General features: G+C 35.3%; 1 protein-coding gene across 12 annotated transcripts in view; it reads right to left on the bottom strand.

Annotated features, from left to right (window-relative positions):
• HFM1 (helicase for meiosis 1) overlaps positions 1-18,613 on the bottom strand; it is a 127,290-nt gene that overhangs the window by 64,705 nt on the left and 43,972 nt on the right. For all 12 annotated transcript variants that reach the window (XM_073896330.1, XM_073896329.1, XM_073896335.1 and 9 more), the window contains 3 exons: positions 8,691-8,782; positions 7,144-7,250; positions 6,998-7,045 (listed from right to left, as the gene is read on the bottom strand). In XM_073896330.1, coding sequence (XP_073752431.1) covers positions 6,998-7,045; positions 7,144-7,250; positions 8,691-8,782 — 247 coding nt within the window. The remainder of the gene's footprint in view (positions 1-6,997; positions 7,046-7,143; positions 7,251-8,690; positions 8,783-18,613) is intronic.

Below are 18,613 nucleotides of genomic sequence, written 5' to 3'. Positions count from 1 at the left end.
AATTGGGTCACCAAGAATGGATGCAAGAAGAACAGTACCGAAGAAATTTCTGAAGAATAACTTAGCCAAACTCATTCAAATGAAAGGGCAAATTATATTTTAGGCTGTCGGGCTCCCTGCTCCACAGGAAGCCAGCTTCTCCCTCTCCCGCTCCCCCTGCTTGTGTTCCCTCACTCACTGTGTCTCTCTCTGTCAAATAAATAAATAAAATCTTTAAAATAAATTACTTAAGAATGTACCCAGCAGAATAAACTGTATATGTAACAAAAAGGAAGGCAGAAATTTTAAAAAGAAGCAAAGAAATCAGTGAAAAAAAATTAGGTAAGTCTATAATTTTTAATGCACACTAAAATATTTTGAAAGTAACAACTGGAACTAAAAATCCCAAAGATCTGAATAAACATGGGAGAGAACAAGAAGTAGGAGGGAAGTGAAAATGTGATAAGGTTTTGACTCACAAGGGTAAGTTTAAAATGTTCATTTTCTATAGATATTGGTAGAAAAATACAAATCTACATATGCAATATGAATTTTAAAGGAAGAGCTAGCTAGAAGAACAAAAACAAAGAAAACTTGATATATCCAAAAAGAGGCAGAAAGGCAAAAGAAAAAAATTAGTGAGAAAAAAGAAATAAACAAGCAATAATCATGCTAAGAAAACATAAAATAAGAGTAAGTCTAAACATATCAGTAACTATAATAAATGTAAATGTACTGAATTCCTCAAAAGAATTCTGAGATTGGATAAAAAATAGTAACAAAATCTAGCTATATGTTATCTATACAAATTATATTTAAAATAAAACAATATGAAAACCTTAATAAAAAAGATATACAGAATAAAACTAGCAATACTAATATTAGACAAAATAGAATTAAAAGCAAAAAGCATTCAATAGGACAGTTAGTTGACTCATCTACCCAGCTCCTTTCCATCTAGCAGCAGGTAGGACAAGATAGGACAAGAAAGGCAACATGGACATGTGAGCCTATTGTTCTGTAGTATCTAAAATATGTCTAAATATATGGGTTAAGTACAACTCCTTTTTTTTTAAGATTTATTTATTTATTTGAGAGGGAGGTAGGGGGAAAGAGAGAGAGAGAGAGAGCATGAGCGGGGGGGTGGGCAGAGGGAGAGAGAGAATCTCAAGCAGACTCGCTGCTGAGCGTGGAGCCAGATGCAGGGCTTGATTTTACGACCCTGAGATCATGACCTGAGATGAAACCAAGAGTCAGTTGCTTAACTGACTGAGCCACCCAGGCACCCCTAGTACAACTCCTTTTATGCACAATTCTAAGACGATTTCCTTATGATCTGCTCCTTTGTTTATTCCATAACTCCTACTAAACTTTTATAGTCATTCTCACAGTCCACACCTAACTAGACAATATGTCACTCTTCTGCCTACTGCATACTTGTTCCTTTTTTTTTTTTTAAGATTTTATTTATTTATTTGACAGAGAGAGACATAGCGAGAGAGGGAACACAAGCAGGGGGAGTAGGAGAGGGAGAAGCAGGCTTCCCCGTGGAGCAGGGAGCCCAATGTAAGGCTCGATCCCAGGACTCTGGGGTCATGACCTGAGCCAAAGGCAGACGCTTCACGACTGAGCCACCCAGGCGCCCCATACTTGTTCCTTTTTTATCTGCTTTTCCAAATGTTCTAGTGATGTATATATTCCCTTGAATCACCTGATGTCACATTTCTAGATCCATTATATAATCTTACTATATTTTCCTTAAACAATATAACAAATTTCTCTTTTGAATAATAAAACTCTACATGAGAAATGAGAGATATCTCACTTAGAGTAACACAATTAGCAAACTACTCTTAGTGGCAAAATATACAACTTAGTGCCTAGGAAACACATCATTCATATATTCATTTACAATTCACACAGAACAATCATAAAAATTAACCATGTACTAAGCCACAAGTAAAATCACAATATATATCATAAAGCAGAACACTGACAGGCCACATTCTCTAATTGCAACCGAATAAAAGTAGAAATTAACAATAAAAGAATGACTTTAAGAATTTTAAAAAACAATTTTAAATAATTCTTAAAGAGGAAATTAAAATTAAAATTACCCTTAAAAAGAATAGAAATAGATTTAGAAAATTTATAGAACAATGCCAAAGTGGTACTTACTAGAAAATTTGTAGTCTTGGATATTTTATGGAAAACAAGAAAAACAAAATAAATGGAGCAAACATATAGTAAAAAAAAAAACTACAAAAAGAAGAAAGTAAAAGGAAGAAAATAAAGATAAAATCAGAAATTAATGAAACAGAAAAATAAATGGCTTGAAAAGATCAAAATATAGAAATCTTTGGAAAATCCAATTAAGAAAAAGAAGAGATGACACAAATAATATTAGGAATTAGAAAGTTGACATTACATTTTCAGAGAGAATTTTTAACTTATTAGAGAAAAAATATGTCATAAAACAGACAAGCTGGATGAAATTAATGTTATCTCAGGAACATATAAGTTAGCAAAAATTGATTCAAGAAAAGTTAGAAACCCTGCAAAAAACAAAGAACATAAAATTTCAGATTCACGACAATGACAACCCAAAATAGGTTGCTCTCTACCCTGAACTCAAACCTGTTTTTACATATAAGTGAGAAGGAGGATAATAGATCCCAGAACCTAATCCCAAAAGTGTGAGGAATTCCTTGGTGGTGCAACACTGGACACTTGACCCTGAAAAACAGTAATGAGACAAGGAAACTTGTCTCATTACTCATTGCTCTGAAACTAAGGACAGTATATTAGAAGTTTCACCTACAAGTTAAGAAAAAAAAAAGAGTCTTAACTATTAGAAATCAAGAGATAAAACTATCCCTCTTTATAGATATGACTGTCTATTGAGGAAATCCCTGCAAACCAAATGAAGGACTTCTAGTACTCTTGAGAGTTCAGTAAGATAGATAAAACAATCAAAATTCAAAAACCAGTGGCCTTAAAACAAAAACAAAAACCCAGTAGCCTTCTTATATACCATCCATAACTGATTACAAAATACAATGTTATGCAATTTTTAAAAAGACTTCTGTTCACAATATCAAACTCCATAAAATACCAAGAAATAAACCTACCAAGAAATACAAACCTAAATGGTAAATTACAAAATGTCACAGAAAGACATAAAAACCTGAATAAATGGAGAAAGATACCATATTCCTAGACAGATTCAGAATTGTAAAAACAAGAATCTTCCCAAAGTAATCTATAAAACCAATTTCAACAGAACTTTTTACAGATCTTGATGAGCTGATTCTAAAATTCATAGGGAGGAAAAATAGCCAAAAACATTTTTAGAAGAACAAAAAGGAGGAACTTGCCTTATCATATCACAAAACTTCCAATAAAAGAATAGCAAGTAAAACAATGTAGTATTATCACAGCAACAAAATAAATAGACTAGACTAACAGTTAAGTGTCCAGATACAGATCATTAGGAATTTAGTTTATGAGAAGGTGGCATTTCAAAACAGTAGGCAAAGAGGGGCGCCTGGGTGGCTCAATCGTTAGGCGTCTGCCTTCAGCTCAGGTCATGATCCCAGGGTCCTGGAATTGAGCCCCACATCTGGCTCCCTGCTCAGCAGGAAGCCTGCTTCTCCCTCTCTCACTCCTCCTGCTTGTGTTCCCTCTCTCACTGTCTCTCTCTCTCTGTCAAAAAATAAATAAAATCTTTAAAAAAAAAAAGTAGGCAAAGAGAAAATAGCAACATATTTATCAAACATGTTTGACCATCTTTCAGGGACAAAATATAAATTCCTAACTTATACTATATAAAAAATTAACTCCAGATGCCTTATAAGAAGACTACAGGTAATAAAATGGTTTGCAAGTATTAGAAGAAATGATAGGAGAAGTCTCTGTGGCAGAGACTGCTTTGCCTACCCAGCATCCACTCTCTTTCCTTCTTAATAGCAGAACCCCAATTTTAATCTAGGCACACTACTGCCAGGATATTTCCCAGTCTCCTTTGCACTTAGGGGTAGTCATATAACTAGTGCAAACTGTTATCAGGACATCCAAGAAGTCTACTAAAAGAGAAGATACTCAAATGTAATGGCTGAAGACCTCACAGTCATTTTGGATAATAAGGTGACCTTGAAATAGAAGTTATGTGTGATGGCAGAACTGAAAGATAGAAACTCAAGTACTGATGATACCATGAAGCCACCATATCTACCTTAGACTATCCACTTTGAGCTCTCTTCTGTGAAAGAAAAGTAGCCGGCGTTCTTCAAGCTATTGTTAATTCATTTCATTATTATATAGTTTTACACAGTTGAACCTAATCCTAAGAAATACAGGATAGGAAAAAACTTCCTAAAAGACACAAAACCTAGACTTATAAGGAAAAGATTAATATGTATGATTTTATAACTATTTAAAACTTCTGCATAAAACCAGATAATACATATATTTCCTCCTAATAATCAGGGATTTGCAAATTTTTAAATATAATTTTCACCCATTAGATTGACAAAAGTTTAAAGATACAAAACAAGTATTAGGATGTGTGGAAATAGTTACTCTTTTTACACTATGGGTGGGAATTGTAAATCAGAGAAGCCTTTTCAAAGGCAATTTGGCAATATATATTAAATCTTCTCATGCATATACATTTTCACCCAGAAATCTTTGAAAAATATGATATAAACACCAGGAAGCTCACTTCAGCACTATTTGTAATAGTAAAAATTTGTAAGCCATCTAATTCTTCATCAACAAAGGAGTGGTTAAAAATTATATTTATAGACTACATTGCTATTAAAGTATATGTTGCCGTTAAAATAAATAAGGTTGACGTGTATATATACTGATATAGAATCTTTTTATTTTTTTTATTATTATGTTCAATTAGCCAACATATAGTACATCATTAGTTTTTGATGTAGTGTTCAACGATTCATTAGTCACGTTATTACACCCAGTGCTCATCACAACACATGCCCTCCTTAATACCCATTACCTAATTACTCCCTCCCCCACCCCTTCCCCTTTAGAACTCTGTTTGTTTCCCAGAGTCCAGAGTCTCTCATGGTTTGTCTCCCTCTCTGATTTCTTCCCATTCAGTTTTCCCTCCCTCCCCCTATGGTCCTCATGGCACAATAAGAACAATAATTATGATTTTTTGGTAGTAGACATTACATATGTTTATTAGCACACATATTTGTGCTAAATAAATAGGAAATTGGAAGGATGCACCGCAAATTACTGATAATAGCTACTTCTGGGGAAGAAAGATGGGGAGGTCAAGACAGACCTTACCCTCTGATTTATAAATTTTTGATTTTTTAAAAATTAATCCATGCCTTACTTATATAATAACAAGAAACAAATGAAGAAGAAAAGAAATCACTGATTTGAAAATACATCTTATGAGTCAATTGAAAAATACCAGTTAAAACAAACAGAGCTAGTGCTGAGTACAAAAGATCTGGGAATTAAAGTTATGAAAAATAAAAAATAGCCTTAAATTAAAGGTCAGAAACTTGGAAGGATAAACGTTTAAAACTAAGAAGATTAACATCTACTTAAAAAAAAAAAACAGATCTGAAATTCAGCACAGTAACAGGGATATGAGAGACACATGAAAGTGGTAACTATTAACCATCATCACCTACCAAAAAACTGTACATTTTGGATTAAGAAAAGACCCCACACAGTTCTCTCTTCCTGGTCACATTCAAGTAGATGCAGAAAGGTGGGAAATTATAATAGGAAACTAAATTATGATATTTATAAAAAATTATAAAATCAATTCTAAAATCTGACAGCCCCAATTAAAAGAATGTATGACCCAATTTAAGGGAAGGTAAATGGAAGCATTAAAGCTGCAAATAAAGTGTTCCTAAGAAGATGCTTGTGGAAATATACCTTGATTTAATTTGACCCAATAGTTGATGCAACAGAGTATATGGGAAAAAAATCATTGAGAGAAGCAAGAGACCTAGGTTCTAGTTCTAGCTCAGTCTCTAATATTGCAATAAAATCTTGGGAAAATCACAGCTTATCTGGGCATTACTTACTTCATTTGTAAAATGAAAGGACTAGACTATATAGTCTCCAAGGGTATTTGAATTTCTAGAAAAATATAGCTAAGAAACAGAACATTAACTTCTGTTGTCCAAGCTATAGATCTGCCTGTTGAGCTGTATACAACTGTGAGAAGTTTGTTTCCGGGACTTCAAGGCATGTGGGAGATAAAATTCAATGGAATATAAGGAAGTATCCCAGAGAGAGTGACCTCCTCTAGCTAAGGAGGAAAAACAAATTCTTTGGATAACAGGTTTTATTGAAGTACATAAGTATTCTCACATGAAATCACATCATCTAAGTCAAAAAGTTTAACAGTAAGACCTAAATACTCAGAAAATCAACCTCTAAGGCAAGCAGAAAAGAATATCATTGTATTTGTGATGGCAAACTGTAAAAGTCACAATTTACAATGTAGTCTTAGTTTAATCTTCTAATTACTATTCCTTTATACAAACTTCCCATTCTCGGTAGAATAGACATTCCATTGTCATATATGCATTCTCTCACTCATGTTTTTACTTTTACTATTTGTCTCTCCCAGAATGCCACTATCATTTAATATACATCTATTATATGTGTTTTCATACTGTCCATTATCTTTATACACATGGTTCTCATTCAAGATAACTTGAAAGCTCCTGATGATGACAAACTTAACCTTCTTTTCTATCATTACCTTGCTTTAGCAGAACACACTCTCAAAAAATGTTTGTTGATTTAAAAAATTCACAAATTATCTATTTTAATTGAAGTCAGGGTTTTGGACATTAATTTCCCACATCTATATTCTGACACCTTATTTTTATGTAAATGTGTTCTTTTTTGTATTAAGGAAAACAAATTTAAAATAAATTTTAAAACTAAAAAAATTGTTATAAATATGAATCACAAATGGTAGTATTTTAAGACATTTAACAATCATCTTTACCAATTTACTTTCATTTCTCTTGTTTTAATTCTTCCTTCCATTGGAAATCTATAAATAAAAACACAGGGCAGAACTTTTATTATTACTACTTACTTTAACTAAATAGAACCTTTAAAAATGATTTAAAACATATTTAATTTCCATACCTGATAGTTACCCGATTTGGATCTTTGTTCAAAGTATTCAGTGTTTTCTTTTCATTTATCCTTAACTGCACATCTGCTAATTCCTTGCAGCTGGCTATCATTGTGACCTATAAAATTTCATCATTTTCCCATTTACTTATATCCCTTCTTTACTTATTTCATCATTTTCCCATTTACTTATATCCCTTCTTTACTTCTTTCCTCTCATCTTTCTCTGTATTTACTTATTTTCCAAGCTGCCTTGGGATATCACAGCTTTATCATTTCAAATGTGTAACAGAATTAAAAATTCGCTTTATACATTTTGCTTCTTTAAAGATTCATTCATTCACTAATAAGTGTTTACAAACACTTGTTATATGCCAGACATTATGCTAGAGACTGGGACTACACCAATAAGATCATAAAGTTTAACAAAATAAAATTTAAAATATTCAGTCTTGTTCCTGCCACACAGTAAGCACTCAATTAATGTAGCTGTCATTTCTACTATTATATTATTATTCACCCTTCTGTAGTTTGCAAATCACTATCCTGAATGACACTAATTTTGTAATGGAAAGAATGCTTTAGATATTAAGAAATATGTATTACAGAGCCTAGTTCTGACAAATGACTTTGAGCAAAGCACTCCCTGTGCTTTGGTTTCTCACATCTGTAACATGAAACTAACATCCGTTCTAATCCTCTTACTTACTGAACTCAAAATAAGATTAGTTAATGTTAATATTAGGAATTTTCTACTCTCGATTCCCTTAGTTAAGAATAATATTTACATAAAAAGACAAGCATTCTAGTTTTCATCAGTTTTTGTGAAGTTTTTGTATAATAATCTCATTACAAAAATCAACTTAGATATTTTAAATAAAAATTAATGGTTAAATTTGAGAATAACAATAAATATCTTGTTGCATATTCATGTCCCCTATAAAGGGAGAAAGGACCACTACAGTTCACAGGTATCAACAACATGACAATCATTCTATTTACTGCTATAGCTATAAAGTTGCCCTCACTGTTGATATCTTAGTATAACCTTGTTTTCACTCCCACTTCTCCTTAATCACTGCTTTTTTCTGGTCTTTCACCAATACTATCCTATTTCTACTATTATTCTGATGCAAAAGATTTAGGGAAGAATTGCAAGTACATGGCACACGTGTCCAACATTGTACATCACTCACAGCAGACTTGCCTAATATATCATGCCACATCATCCTGGTCTTTCTCAACAAAGTATACTTGGTAGCCACTACCAAGGTAATTGGCATTATCACTTAAGTTGAAAGGTAGTTGCCATCCCCACTTTGGGTATGTATATAAATTTTCTTAGCCCTGATACAGAGATACAATTGAAAATTTATTGTAAAGAGTAATATTCCATATCTCATGATCAAAAGTATATAAGATGGAGAGACACAGCACTACTAGAAATGCTTTGTCTGCTCACTCATTCTTAAATTGCATGATATGCAAATTAGTTGTTTCTCCACTATTATTTTATACTATATCATTACATATTTATTTTCTAGTGACAACTAATTTACCAGATCTAATAAAGTCTCTTTTCCACTGATGGTACAAAATTTCTTCACTGTCTCAAATGTAATGTAATACCAAGCCATCAATCTTCCTGCCTCTGTGGAAAAAGATGAAAAAGAAACATTCACTCCAGTTGAATCAACTTGCTTTTTCATCAGTTTAACAAACATTCCTTAACATCTATTCTATGCCTATAACAGCATCAGGTACAAAAGACACACCAGAAAATCTAGAAGACAGTTTCTAGAATTTATAGGTTGGCAAGGGAGATAACTATATGAAAAATAGCCAGACTAGAGGACAAAATCCAGTTAATGATAATATTTACATATACAAGGGGCACCTGGGTGGTTCAGTTGGTTAAGCATCCAGCTCTTGACTTTGGCTCAGGTCATGATCTCCGGGTCATGAGATGGAGCCCGGCGTTGGGCTCTGTGCTCAGCCTGAGTCTGCTTGAGATTCTCTCTCCATCCCACTCTGCCCCTCCCTACTCTGTGCACACACACACTCTCTCTCTCTCTTTCTAAAATAAATAAATAAATCTTTAAAAAATATATTTACATATACAAGCTTAAGTACAGAGGAAATTAAACCTAAGAGAATGGTCAGTGTGGGATGCCTTAGTAGAGAAAATGGGGCTTGAGCAGGATTTAAAAATAAATAATATGCCTTGGCAGAAAAGAAAAGCTGTCATGACCTCAGTAAAAAAAATCAAGACTTATTTATCAAAACAGTAAAGTTAAAGACTATCTTTAGGGTCACCTGGGTGGCTTAGTCAGTTAAGCATCTGACTCTTGATTTCAGCTCAGGTCATGATCTCAGGGTCATGAGACTGAGCCCCATGCTGGGCTTGCACTGGGCATGGAGCCTGCTTAAGATTCTCTCTCTCCCTCTCCTGCCACTCTCTAAAAAAAATTTTTTTTAAAAAGATTATCTTTAGAATACTTTAGTGAGCGATATGGCTTGATAGTGACTATGAGTTCAGGTGAAACTGACTTGCTTTGAGTCACTGCTCCATCACTTAGTAGGTAGGTGATCATATGCAGGTTATTTTACCAGTTTCTTAATGTAATTTGGGGATAATAGAAGTATATATGTCATATGTTTGTTGTGAAGATTAAATGCAATATTACATATATAGTACTTAGCACAGTGCCTAACAGTAAATAAATGTTGCCTACTTTTATTACCAAAACATGATGAATAATAGACTATGAGGGCCTGAAAGAGCCTTGAAATACTAACAAAGGAGTTTAGATTTTGGACTTGATTTATAAAATAACAGGGGACCACTTAAAATTCTTGAACAATATTTAATTAAATTGACATTTGAAAACAAACTGTTTTGGAAATAGACATTGAGTTGGCTAGAAGTAGCAATATGGGTAGAACAGGGGTAAGTAAATGATGAAATTCACTTGAAAAGTTACTGGTTTCAATTACAAGTTGTCAAAAACATTACAAAGAATTTCAAGCCTTGTGAGCACACACAGGAAATAGCTGGGAAGAAAAAATTGCATACTGCTGCTACAGGTTTTGCTGAAGAAGGGAAGAATTGGACATTCCATCAGACATATAGGCATCAAGGACATGGTAGAGTTGACAGAACTAAGAATCAGGAAAAGAAGTAGCCAAGGAAGCTTAAAAGCCACTTTATCAATTAAGATCCTGGTGGATATGTTCAACCAAAATGCGGGTGATGCAGTCGTTCATAAAAGGCAGCTTCTGAGAGCAGTGTGTGAGATACAGAGAATATGGTTACCATGGGAACAAGTATGTTAACCTTTAGGATATATTTAAAGATGCTCCTCTTACCCTTGATGTTTATAAATTAATATAAGGTTTCTCCCTGCTAGAGAAAATGAAAGGTTTGAGAAAAGACTTGATGCTTGCTGGCTTATTAGAAAGGATGAAAGAGGGACGCCTGGGTGGCTCAGTTGTTAAGTGTCTGCCTTCGGCTTGGGTCATGATCCCAGGTTCCTGGGATCAAGCCCCCATCGGGCTCCCCACTCAGCGGGAGCCTGCTTCTCCCTCTCTCACTTCCCCTGCTTGTGTTCGTTCCCTCTCTAGCTGTCTCTCTCTGTGTGTCAAAAAAAAAAAATCTTTAGAAAGGATGAAAGATTCCTAGGTAAGGTATAAAAATAACTTAGAATGGAGGAATTCCTTCTTACACCAGAGGGTCAGGCTTTTTATTCTATTTAAGCATTCAACTGATTGATGAAAATCACCCACATTAGGAAAAGGCAATCTGCAGGGCACCTGGCTGGCTCAGTTGGAGCTTGCAACTCTTGATCTTGGGGTTGTAGGTTGGAGCCCCATTCAATTTTCATTGAGTCAGAGTAGAAGGATTGGAAAAAATTTAAAAGATTTGCAAGTGAAGGTGGAAATAAAGAGATGCTCCAAACCAATGACTAAGCATGGCAGGAATATTAAGGTAGGCCTATAAGACAAGAAATCCTTGGATAGGGAACTTTGAATTAAAGATTCTCCATCAGCTTTGCTAAATGGCCTTAGGACTGCATTTTAGGTTAAAATTCTCTTTCCTTCTTTCCTTCTTTGAAGCAAACAACTAAACAATTCATGCAACCTCATAACAAGAACACTAACCTCAATAATTATCCTAATAAAAATACTAACACAGTTTAAAAGACATGTTACATTCCTCATAAAGTTATACATACATACATAGACACATGCATGCACACATACATAAACACTTTGTGTTGTTTTTTTTTTAAATAACGTAGTGGTGTAAGGTGTAATAAGAGTTGAGGCTACCGAGTTATAAACATAAAAGACAATATGTACAGAGACTGGACATTGGGTAATATGTACTTTCAAGGCAGAGTACATGGCCAACCTGGGCCCAGAGAAGACCAGGTAAAAGGGCATCATGTGCAGTGCTGTATTATTCTGAGAATTTGGCTACTTTCATCTAGATTTGTGTAGCTTATGTTAAGCTGCTATGATGGTTAATTTTAGGTGTCAACTTAACTGTCAACTGGCCATAGAGTACCTCTATATTGGGTCAAATATTATTCTGGATGTGTCTGTGGGGATGTTTTTGGATGAGATTAACATTTGAATCTGTAGACTGAGTAAAGATTGCCTTTCTTGTCTTTTTTTTTTTTTGAAAGATTTTATTTTTAAGTAATCTCTACACCCAATGTGGGGCTCCAACCTACAACTCCAAGATCAAGAGTTGCAAGCTCCAACTGAGCCAGCCAGGTGCCCTGCGGATTGCCTTTCCAAATGTGGATGATTTTCATCAATCAGTTGAAGGCTTAAACAGAATAAAAAGCCTGACCCTCTGGTGTAAGAAGGAATTCTTCTGCCTGACTGCTTTGAGCTGGGACATGGGTCTTTTCTTGAGTTTGGACTTGAACTGAAACATTGGCTCTCCTTGGGTCTCAAGATGCCAGCTTTAGGCTGGAATTTACACCATCAATTCCTCTGTTTCTCATGCCTTCACACTCAGACCAGAACTATACCATTGGCTCTCTAGACCTCTATCTTACTGAATGCAGATATTGGGACTTCTAAGCCTCCATACTCATGTGAGCCAACTACTTACAATAAATTTTATTTATCTAACTAGCTAGCTAGCTATCATCTATCAACTTTGTGTGGGTGTGCGTGTAAATGTGTATACACACACACACACACACACATATATATAATATGCATGTATATGTATAGCCTGGACATGGAATGACAGAAGAATTAAAGAGAAATCAAAGACATCAAATATTTCATAATCTTAAGCTTGGCAAAATGGTTATGCTATTGAGAATGATAGGCAAATATATAGACAGAGATATACTTTCTAACCTTGGACAAAAGAGAGCAACAACTCATGTTTATGGTAAAAATTTTTTACATTGATTATCCCATTTGATCATCACAACAACCCAATAATGTAAGTAGGACACATAATATATTCCTGTTTTGCAGATGAATATACTAAGGTTCAATGAGCATAAGGTCACAGCTAGCAAGTGGTAGAATTGGGAGTGAAATCCAGGTTTTGGAACCCAAATTTTATGTTCATTCCATTTCACAGTATTCCAAGTCAAAATAACAGTTACATGCTTCTGGACGTCAAGTTTCATGTTATTTATGTAAGTAAAGACTTCCAACAGAAAATGGAGCACTGGGGCACCTGGGTGGCTCAGGCAGTTAAACGTCCCACTCTTGATTTTGGCTCAGGTCATGATCTCAGTTTCCTGGGATTGAGCCCTGCATGGGTTCTGTGCTCAGTACAGAGTCTGCTACCTCCCTCTTCTTGCTTTTACTCTCACTCTTGCACTCTTTCTCTCAAATGAATAAAAACTTAAAAAAAAAACCAAATAAAATAAATCTTAAAAAAAAGAAAATTGAGCACAAATTTTGTAAAGAAAGTGAGAAACAAAATCAAAATTACAGTTTTGAATTCATTTATGTATTGACTGTAGCTGAAGCTTGAAGGTAAATCATGTTTTTAAGTAAATAATCATAAACTGGGAATGACGGTCCAAGGTCTGCAATTTCAAGAAACCCACAGGAAAGCAAAATGGTCAGCAAAGAGAGATCGCTTAAAGCAGAGGAAAATTAAAAGATTACTAAGAGGAAAATTAGTCAGGTAATAGTCACTGATGATGGAGAAGGATCATTATAGATCATTTATTTGGTATATTCAAGAGTAGAAGGAATAGTATCCGTGTATTCAAGAAGTTCCACAGGGAAGGAACGATAGTGGGAATTAGATTCTTGAGAGTGAAAGTATCTAAAGAATAGATGAAGTTACATTAATGATTCTCATGCCCCCTCTGAGACACCCTAGAATACACAAAAGATAATTTTCACAAACAAAATTATGTTTATCAGAAGGACCATGGGAGAAAGAAAAAACAGTTATATATCTAGGGCCGAGAGTAAGGGCAATAAATTGCTTTAAAAACTTAACCTTATATAAATAGATGAAAAGAACCAATCAGCACAATAAATGAAATTAAAAATACATTTGATGGAATAAATAGGCTGGATGAAGCAGAGGAACAAATTAACAACCTAGAAGACAGAAACAAAAAGTAACCAAACTGAGCAAAGGACAGGAAAGAAAATTATGCAAATTGAGAATACTCAGGGAACTCAGTGATGCCATCAAGTGTAATAACATTTGCATTATAGGGATCTGAGAAGAAAAGGGAGAAAAGGGGGCAGAAATTTATTTGAAGAAATTTATTTGAAGAAATAATAGCTGAAAACTTCCCTAATCTGGGGAAGGAAACAGACATCTAGATCCAGGAGGCACAGAGATCCTCCCAAAAATTCAAATCTAGGAGGTCCACACCAAGACACATAGTAATTAAAATGGCAAAAAAACAGAGATAAAGAAAAAATTTAAAAACCTTATATTAAATACAAGTAAAAACATGATACAAAGTCATACATTTCTAAACTATGGTTGCAAATATATAAAAAATGCATTAAAAAATGGAAGGATACATGTCAAATGCTAACAGTAGGATTCCGATTTCTTAAAAAGTTTTCTATAGCTCTCAACTTCTATTAAGGATTAATTTGAAATAATGAAGTCAATATTTCCCCCAAGAAACTTTTTTTTCCCCTAAAATAAATGTGTGGGTTTTTATTAACATATCACGTATTATTTGTTTCAAGGGTACAGGCCTGTGATTCATCAGTCTCACACAATTCACAGCACTCACCATAGCACATACCCACCCCAATGTCTATCACCCAGCCATCCCAACCCTCCAACCCCCCCCTCCCCTCCAGCAACCCTCAGTTTGTTTCCTGAGATTAAGAGTCTCTTATGGTTTGTCTCCCTCTCTGGTTTCATCTTGTTTCATTTTTCCCTCCCTTCCCCTATGATCCTCTCTCTTGTTTCTCAAATTCCTCGTATCAGTGAGATCATATGATAATTGTCATTCTCTGACTCACTTATTTTGCTGAGCATAATACCCTCTAATTTCATCCATGTCATTGCAAATGGCAAGATTTCATTTTTTGATGGCTGCATAATATTCCATTGTATACATATATACCACTTCTTCTTTATCCATTCATCTGTTGATGGACGTCTAGGCTCTTTCCATAGTTTGGCTACTGTGGACATTGCTGCTATAAACATTGGGGTGCATGCACCCCTTCAGATCACTACATTTGTATCTTTGGGGTAAATACCCAGTAGTGCAATTGTTGGGTTGTAGGGTAGCTCTATTTTCAACTTTTTGAGGAACCTCCATACTGTTTTCCAGAGTGGCTGTACCAGCTTGCATTCTCACCAACAGTGTACGAGGGTTCCCCTTTCTCTGCATCCTCACCAACATTTGTCGTTTCCTGACTTGTTAATTTTAGCCATTCTGACCAGTGTGAGGTGGTATCTCATTGTGGTTTTGATTTCTATTACCCTGATGCCAAGAGATGTGGAGCATTTTTCATGTGTCTGTTGGCCATTTGTATGTCTTCTTTGGAGAAATGTCTGTTCATGTCTTCTGCCCATTTCTTGATTGGATCCTTTGTTCTTTGGGTGTTGAGTTTGATAAGTTCTTTATAGATTTTGGATACTAGCCCTTTATCTGATAGGTCATCTGCTAATATCTTCTCCCATTCTGTCGATTGTCTTTTGGTTTTGTTGACTGTTTCCTTTGCTGTGCAAAAGCTTTTTATCTTGATGAAATCCCAATAGTTCATTTTTGCCCTTGCTTCCCTTGCCTTTGGCGATGTTTCTAGGAAGAAGTTGTGTGGCTAGGGTCGAAGAGGTTACTGCCTGTGTTCTCCCTTAGGATTTTGATGGATTCCTGTCTCACATTTAGGTCTTTCATCCATTTTGAGTCTATTTTGTGTGTGGTGTATGGAAATGGTCCAGTTTCATTCTTCTACATGTGGTTGTCCAATTTTCCCAATTCACAGCACTCAACATAGCACAACCATTTATTGAAGAGACTGTCTTTTTTCCATTGGACATTCTTTCCTTCTTTGTCAAAGATTAGTTGACCATAGAGTTGAGGGTCCATATCTGGGCTCTCTATTCTGTTCCACTGATCTATGTGTCTGTTTTTGTGCCAGTACCATACTGTCCTGATGACTACAGCTTGTAATAGAGCTTGAAGTCTGGCATTGCGATGCCACCAACTTTGCTTTTCTTTTTCAATATTTCTCTGGCTATTCGGGGACTTTTCTGGTTCCATACAAATTTTAGGATAATTTGTTCCATTTCTTTGAAAAAAGTTGATAGTATTTTGATAGGGATTGCATTAAATGTATAGGTTGCTCTCAGTAGCATTGACATCTTCACAATATTTGTTCTTCCAATCCATGAGCATGGAACCTTTTTCCATTTCTTTGTGTCTTCCTCAATTTCTTTCATGAGTATTCTATAGTTTTCTGAGTACAGATTCTTTGCCTCTTTGGTTAGATTTCCTCCTAGGTATCTTATGGTTTTGGATGCAACTGTAAATGGGATCAACTCCTTAATTTCTCTTTCTTCTTCCTTGTTGTTGGTGTATAGAAATGCAACTGATTTCTGTGCATTGATTTTATATCCTGCCACTTTACTGAATTCCTGTATGAGTTCTAGCAGTTTTGGGGTGGAGTCTTTTGGGTTTTCCAAATAAAGTATCATATCATCTGTGAAGAGCGAGAGTTTGACTTCTTTGCTGATTCAGATGCCTTTTATTTCTTTTTGTTGTCTGATTGCTGAGGATAGGACTTCTAGTACTTATGTTGAATAGCAGTGGTGATAGTGGACATTTCTGCCATGTTCCTGACCTTAGGGGAAAAGCTCTCAGCTTTTCCCATTGAGAATTATTATTTGCTGTGGGTTTTTCATAGATGGCTTTTATGATATTGAGGTATGTACCCTCTATCCCTACACTCTGAAGAGTTTTAATCAAGAAAGGATGCTGTACTTTGGTCAAATGCTTTTTCTGCATCTATTGAGAGGATCATATAGTTCTTGTTCTTTCTTTTATTAATGTATTGTATCACATTGATTGATTTGCGGATGTTGAACCAACCTTGCAGCCCAGGAATAAATCCCACTTGGTCGTGGTGAATAATCCTTTTATTTTTTATTTTATTTTTTTAAGATTTATTTATTTATTTATTTGACAGAGAGAGACACAGCATGAGAGAGAACACAAGCAGGGGGAGTGGGAGAGGGAGAAGCAGAATCCCCGCTGAGCAGGGTGCCCAATGCGGGGCTTGATTCCAGGACCCTGGGATCATGACCTGAACCAAAGGCAGACGCTTAACGACTGAGCCACTGAGGTGCCCCCATGAATAATCCTTTTAATGTACTGTTGGATCCTATTGTCTAGTATTGTCTAGAATTTTTGCCTCCATGTTCATCTGGGATATTGGTCTGTAATTCTCCTTTTTGGTGGTGTCTTTGTCTGGTTTTGGGATCAAGGTAATGCTGGCCTCATAAAATGAGTTTGGAAGTTTTCTTTTTTTGGAACAGTTTCAGAAGAATAGGTATTAATTCTTCTTTAAATGTTTGGTAGAATTCCCCTGGGAAGCCATCTGGCCCTGGGCTCTCGTTTGTTGGGAGATTTTTGATGACTGCTTCAATTTCCTTAGTGGTTATGGGTCTGTTCAGGTTTTCTATTTCTTCCCCGTTCAATTTTGGTAGTTTATACATCTCTAGGAATGCATCTATTTCTTCCAGATTATCTAATTTGCTGGCATAGAGTTGCTCATAATATGTTCTTATAATTGTTTGTATTTCTTTGGTGTTGGTTGTGATCTCTCCTCTTTCATTCATGATTGTGTTGATTTGGGTCATTTCTCTTTTCTTTTTGATGAGTCTGGCCAGGGGTTTATCAATCTTGTTAATTCTTTCAGAGAACCAGCTCCTAGTTTCGTTGATCTGTTCTACTGTTCTTTTGGTTTCTGTTTCATTGATTTCTGCTCTGATCTTTATTATTTCTCTTCTCCTGCTGGGTTTAGGCTTTATTTGCTGTTCTTTTCCAGTTCCTTTGGGTGGAGGGTTAGGTTGTGTATTTGGTTGTATATTTGAGACCTTTCTTGTTTCTTGAGAAAGGCTTGTATTGCTCTATACTTTCCTCTTAGGACTGCCTTTTGCTGGATATCAAAGATTTTGAACAGTAGTGTTTTCATTTTCATTTGTTTCCATGATTTTTTAAATTCTTTAATTTCCTGGTTGACCCATTCATTCTTTAGTAGGATGCTCTTTAGCCTCCCTGTATTTGAGTTCTTTTCAACTTTCCTCTTGTGATTGAGTTCTAGTTTCAAAGCATTGTGGTCTGAAAATATGCAGGGAATGATCCCAATCTTTTGGTACCGGTTGAGACCTGATTTGTGACCTAGGATGTGATCAATTCTGGAGAATGTTCCATGGGCACTAGAGAAGAATGTGTATTCTGTTGCTTCGGGATGGAATGTTCTGAATATGTCTGTGAAGTCCATTTGGTCCAGTGTATCATTTAAAGCCTTTATTTCCTTGTTGATCTTTTGCTTAGATGATCTGTCCATTTCAGTGAGGGAGGTGTTAAACTCCCCTACTATTATTGTATTGTTGTCAATGTGTTTCTTTGCTTTTGTTATTAATTAGCTTATATAATTGGCTGCTCCCATGTTAGGGGCATAGATATTGACAATTGTTAGATCTTCTTGTTAGACAGATCCTTTAAGTATGATACAGTCTCTTCCTCATCTCTTTAGTTTAAAATCTAATTTGTATGATATAAGGATTGCCACCCCAGCTTTCTTTTGGTGTCCATTAGCATGGTAAATGGTTTTCCACCCTCTCACTTTCAATCTGGGGGTGTCTTTGGGTCTAAAATGAGACTCTTGCAGACAGCATATCGATGGGTCATGTTTTTTTTTGTTTGTTTGTTTGTTTTATCCAATCTGATAGCCTGTGTCTTTTGATTGGGGCATTTAGCCCATTTACATTCAG

The sequence above is a fragment of the Callorhinus ursinus genome, unplaced genomic scaffold (genome assembly GCF_003265705.2).
Source record: "Callorhinus ursinus isolate GAN/ISIS: 27379988/994484 unplaced genomic scaffold, GSC_fseal_2.0 scaffold9, whole genome shotgun sequence".
Taxonomy (NCBI): Eukaryota; Metazoa; Chordata; class Mammalia; order Carnivora; family Otariidae; genus Callorhinus; species Callorhinus ursinus.
The sequence above is the reverse complement of the archived record's forward strand: the minus strand, read 5'-3'. Positions and strand labels throughout refer to the sequence as shown.